General features: G+C 34.8%; 1 protein-coding gene across 1 annotated transcript; it reads right to left on the reverse strand.

Moving 5' to 3' along the window:
- Positions 1-241: 241 nt before the first annotated feature.
- LOC130810236 (receptor protein-tyrosine kinase CEPR1-like) lies at positions 242-3,133 on the reverse strand. Its single transcript, XM_057676215.1, has one exon. It carries the CDS (start codon positions 2,614-2,616, stop codon positions 769-771), a length of 1,848 nt encoding a protein of 615 aa, XP_057532198.1. The 5' UTR covers positions 2,617-3,133; the 3' UTR covers positions 242-768.
- Positions 3,134-4,256: the final 1,123 nt, after the last annotated feature.

Raw genomic sequence — 4,256 nt, forward strand, 5'->3', positions numbered from 1 at the left:
TAGCTCTTGATACCAAATGTAGGAAAATTTAGATGGTAAAATAGTGAATGGATTTATTTGGAGAGGAAGATGAGTGAATATGTAGAATGGATATTGTTCTTCATTGCACAAAAAATTGATTACATCAATGGGTATTTATAGTGCAAGTTTACTAAAATATCTTAGATATTTTTAATTTTTTAATTACTTTTCTAGGATCTTCCATTATATTATCTTAGATATTTTTATTTTTTAATTCTTTAGTTTAAATATTTTTATATTTAATTAAAATCCTAGATTTTTCTAGATTATTTTAACAAGAACCTTTTCAAGCACCTTTTGTAAGAGACAAAAAAACAATTCTACTATTTAATTCTGTGATCATAATACTCTATCTATAGAGTTTAAACATCACTGTCTTTTTGGACAAAATAATACATAGTTACATGTCCCTTGGGAAGATTACACTTTTATTATTTACAAAACAATGCAAAGCTATGAACAAGAACGCACAATATTCACAGGGACAGACCAGGAGACGACAACCTGTCGGTTGTTCTGCCTTCATTTTGTGATCTACAACAACTCGTTGCCTTCACTGCCTTTGTTTCCAAATACTGGGTATTGCCCAAAATACTATAAATCTCCAACAATGCGCAATACAATCTTACCTATACTATAAAGGACTTAAGGCTGCTGTTTCTACAGCTTGTTTAACACATGGAGCCATGGAGGTTATTAAATTACTTGAGTAGCAGCATAATTATAAACCTAACTATACCCTATACCCTATTTCTTATGCGTTGAGCAGCGTTTCATGAACATCACAATTGCAATTAGCATCAGAATAATAGCTGAGGCCAGTGTCGCACTTACCCATATCAATCTCTTTTGTTGGTTTCTTTGTGGACAAAGAGGGAAGTTTTTATATGATAAATCATTACGTACACCAAGACAGAGATTTGGGTTTCCCAAGAAACTTTCTTCCAGCTCTCCTTGCATAAGTGGGAGTGGAATAGGGCCAGAAAGATGATTATTCGATAGATTAATAGTGTGGGGAAGTAGTTTAGATAGGTTTTCGGGGATGTTCCCTGTCAACTGGTTGTTGGACAGGTCAAGAATGCTTAGTGACTTCAGTTTAGACAGTGAGTCTGGGATAGAGGAACTGAAATTGTTGTTTCTCAGCATTAAGAGATTTAGCTTCTTGAGTTTACTTAGTTCATCAGGTAAAGGACCGTAAAGAAAATTATTACTTAGATCGATTTTCACTAAATTAACTGCTTCCGAGATCTCTTGCGGCAGAACTCCTGATAATCTGTTATTCTGAACAAAGAGCTCCGACATATTTTTTGCATTTGCAATTGCTTTAGATATTGTTCCGATCATTTGATTTTCAGCCAAGTCAATGATGTTTGCACGAGGAAGACCGAAAATTCCTTCAGGTACTGAGCCAACCAATCGGTTTTTACTAACACGAAATCGTATTAGTGATGTACAATCTGCATAACTTTCAGGTATAGTACCAGTGAACAGGTTTGAAAGAGCGAGAAAGTAAAACAGTTTACCTCCTCTGCAGACATCAGGTGGCAGTTCACCGGAGAACTGATTTTCCGAGATATCTATTTCAATCATAGCTGTTGAATTCCCAAGATTCTGTGGAATTTTTCCGGTCAGAAAGTTCTCATAGATAGATAATGTATTCAAAACACTCGAGTTCCCTAAAGCAGCCGAAATATCGCCTGTCAGGCTGTTATTGTAAAGCTGCAAAGCCTGAAGCTTGGGAAGATTGCATATTGAATTCGGTATTCTCCCTATCAGTAAGTTTACCGACATGTCTAATTCCACAAGTTCTGTTAGATTTCCCATCTCATCCGGTATTTTTCCGCTTAGCTCATTGTAGTAAAGCATGAGAGTCTTAAGATTCTTCAACATCCCTAGTTCCGAAGGAATCTTTCCCTTGAGAAAGTTCCCGCTTAGTTCAAGATCAATGAGGGTGGTTACGTTCCCCAAGGATGCTGGAATGCTTCCCTGAAGTATGGTAGTTGACAAGATTAATGTTTTAAGCCGCGTCAACTGAGTGATGTTCGTTGGAAGTTCCCATGCGTTGAAACGTTCATTCATGTTGAAGTTAACCTCCTCGAGATTAGTGAGGTTAAAAATAGATAAAGGGAAGTCTCCATTGAATCGATTCATCGACAAATCCATCACCCGGAGGGATTTCATGCCTGAAAAGTTTGGTAGGCTCCCACCGAGTAATAAATTGCTGATGCTAAGAACTTCCAAGCGAGAGCAATTGGTGATACTGTGTGGAAACCTGCCTGTGATACTGTTTTCACTAACATTAAGAATTCGAAGCTCTGGTAAGTAGTTACATACATCTGGAGGAAACGAGCCCTTCAGTGATCGTCCTGCAATATTCATTTGAACAACTTGGCCTCGAAGATTACAGCTGATTCCGGTGTAGTTACAATATGAACTCTCTCCCATGGAAGTCCATTCAAATAAGGTATTGCCTGAAAGCGAACTTTTCATAAGGGTGAAATATTGAGACTGCTTATCGGTTGCAGCTCCGTGACAGTTGATCATTGACAGTAATAATATGAAAAAGGATAAACTGAAGATAGATTGAAGGTTCATGTTTGGATGGAAGTTAGTAATCAGTAGAGAAGTCAGAAGTGTGTTTGTTTTAGTGTCTTTGCAGGTGAAGATTACATGTCTTTTAGTGAAATTTCATAACATATTGTGAAAAATACGGTAACGGTCATGATTGCTAACAGAACTGTCATATTGACCGAAATATGAGATATTTCTCGAGACGGTCCAAAATGCAAGTTTTTACTCTTTTATGGCACGGGAAATATTGGCTCATTTATTGAAACCTTTACAGCACTACTGATGAGATGCTGATGTGGTCTTGTTTTTGCACTATGATTCATAAGCTCATTGACAGGGGAGCATCTGAGCATGTTCAACATGTTACGGACACATTTGTCCTAAAAATTTGGGAACCTCGATATTAGATTATGTAGTATGTATTAAGTATTTACATATATAAATTTGTTAGAGATATATCAAAACTTTTAAAATTGCACATGACCTTCAAAAAATTTGTAAATTTTTTGCTCATTGATGCACATATGTAGCATAATGATGGGGTTTCTGCTGTACCCACTAACAATTGATAGATATAACACAGAAAATGTTTGTTATTTTGTGACTGATTTATCAAACTTTATTACATTATATGTTTTGATTTGGTGGAAATTGGGACCCAAAATGCCATAAGATTGCCTTTTCTTTGTTTTCAATTGACCGATTGGCTTTTGCCTTCAAATTGCGTATCAAAGATACGTTTCTAATGTATTTAGATCCTTTCTGGTGCATCTATCTATATGGTCCTGTTTTCTCTTTAATAGGAAGTTTGTGCAACAATGGAAGTCACGAGTTAAAATCACAACTATTTATATCAGTTTCTATTTAGGTTCGTTTTCTTGGGAGTAGCTATACGAAGACATATCTTTTTACTAGAGTATAGTTGTTAGAATGATTAAAATTGAGATCATTTAATCTGAATTTGACTCCCATTTTAAAAATATCAAAATGGAGATGATTTTATTCAAATTTTACTCGTATATATAAAAAATATCATGTGAATAATCTTATTGACGGTAAAAAATGTCGCTTTGATTAATCCTTAACACTTTACAAGACCTTTTTGGAAAATTAATTCATAATTAACTTAATATTAATTAATCCATTGTGTAAATTATAATCAATGATTTAAACTATTGCATATTTCTACTTATTGTTTCAATCATTTTGCGACATTGCCTATTAGGAAGCATTTATTTTTCTGTCTATCTTCTCAAAGAGACAAGAGTTACTTTAAGTTATTACATTCTATTGACTTGGAACTTTGAACATGGGTGTATTCCAATGACAAGTATGTGAAAGGCCATATTTGTCAAACAATTTTTGACGCATGATTTATGATGGTCAATAGATGTGTATGGCCTATTTTGTGAAGTATGAGTTAAAAACTCTCTCTTTAGTCTTCATGCTCTTATGTAGTCTCTTTCACAACGGTTTTTCCTTACTCCATTTTTTTGTTAAAAAAAAATTAAAAAGTAACGTAGAAAAAAACACTGTAAAGAAAAAGGCAAAGACCACCAGCATAAAAACCCTAAAAAAGAGAAAAAGCCATTGAAACATGACCCACTAAAGAAAGGTCCCTCGGAAAGAAAAGTATAGGAGTGGGTTATGCAACACACACCAAT

This window comes from Amaranthus tricolor, chromosome 4 (assembly GCF_026212465.1).
Source record: "Amaranthus tricolor cultivar Red isolate AtriRed21 chromosome 4, ASM2621246v1, whole genome shotgun sequence".
NCBI classification, from domain to species: Eukaryota; Viridiplantae; Streptophyta; class Magnoliopsida; order Caryophyllales; family Amaranthaceae; genus Amaranthus; species Amaranthus tricolor.

What these genes read in the sequence shown, in the direction of transcription:
- LOC130810236 (XM_057676215.1), bottom strand. Translation starts at nt 2,616, where the DNA reads ATGAACCTTCAATCTATCTTCAGTTTATCCTTTTTCATATTATTACTG.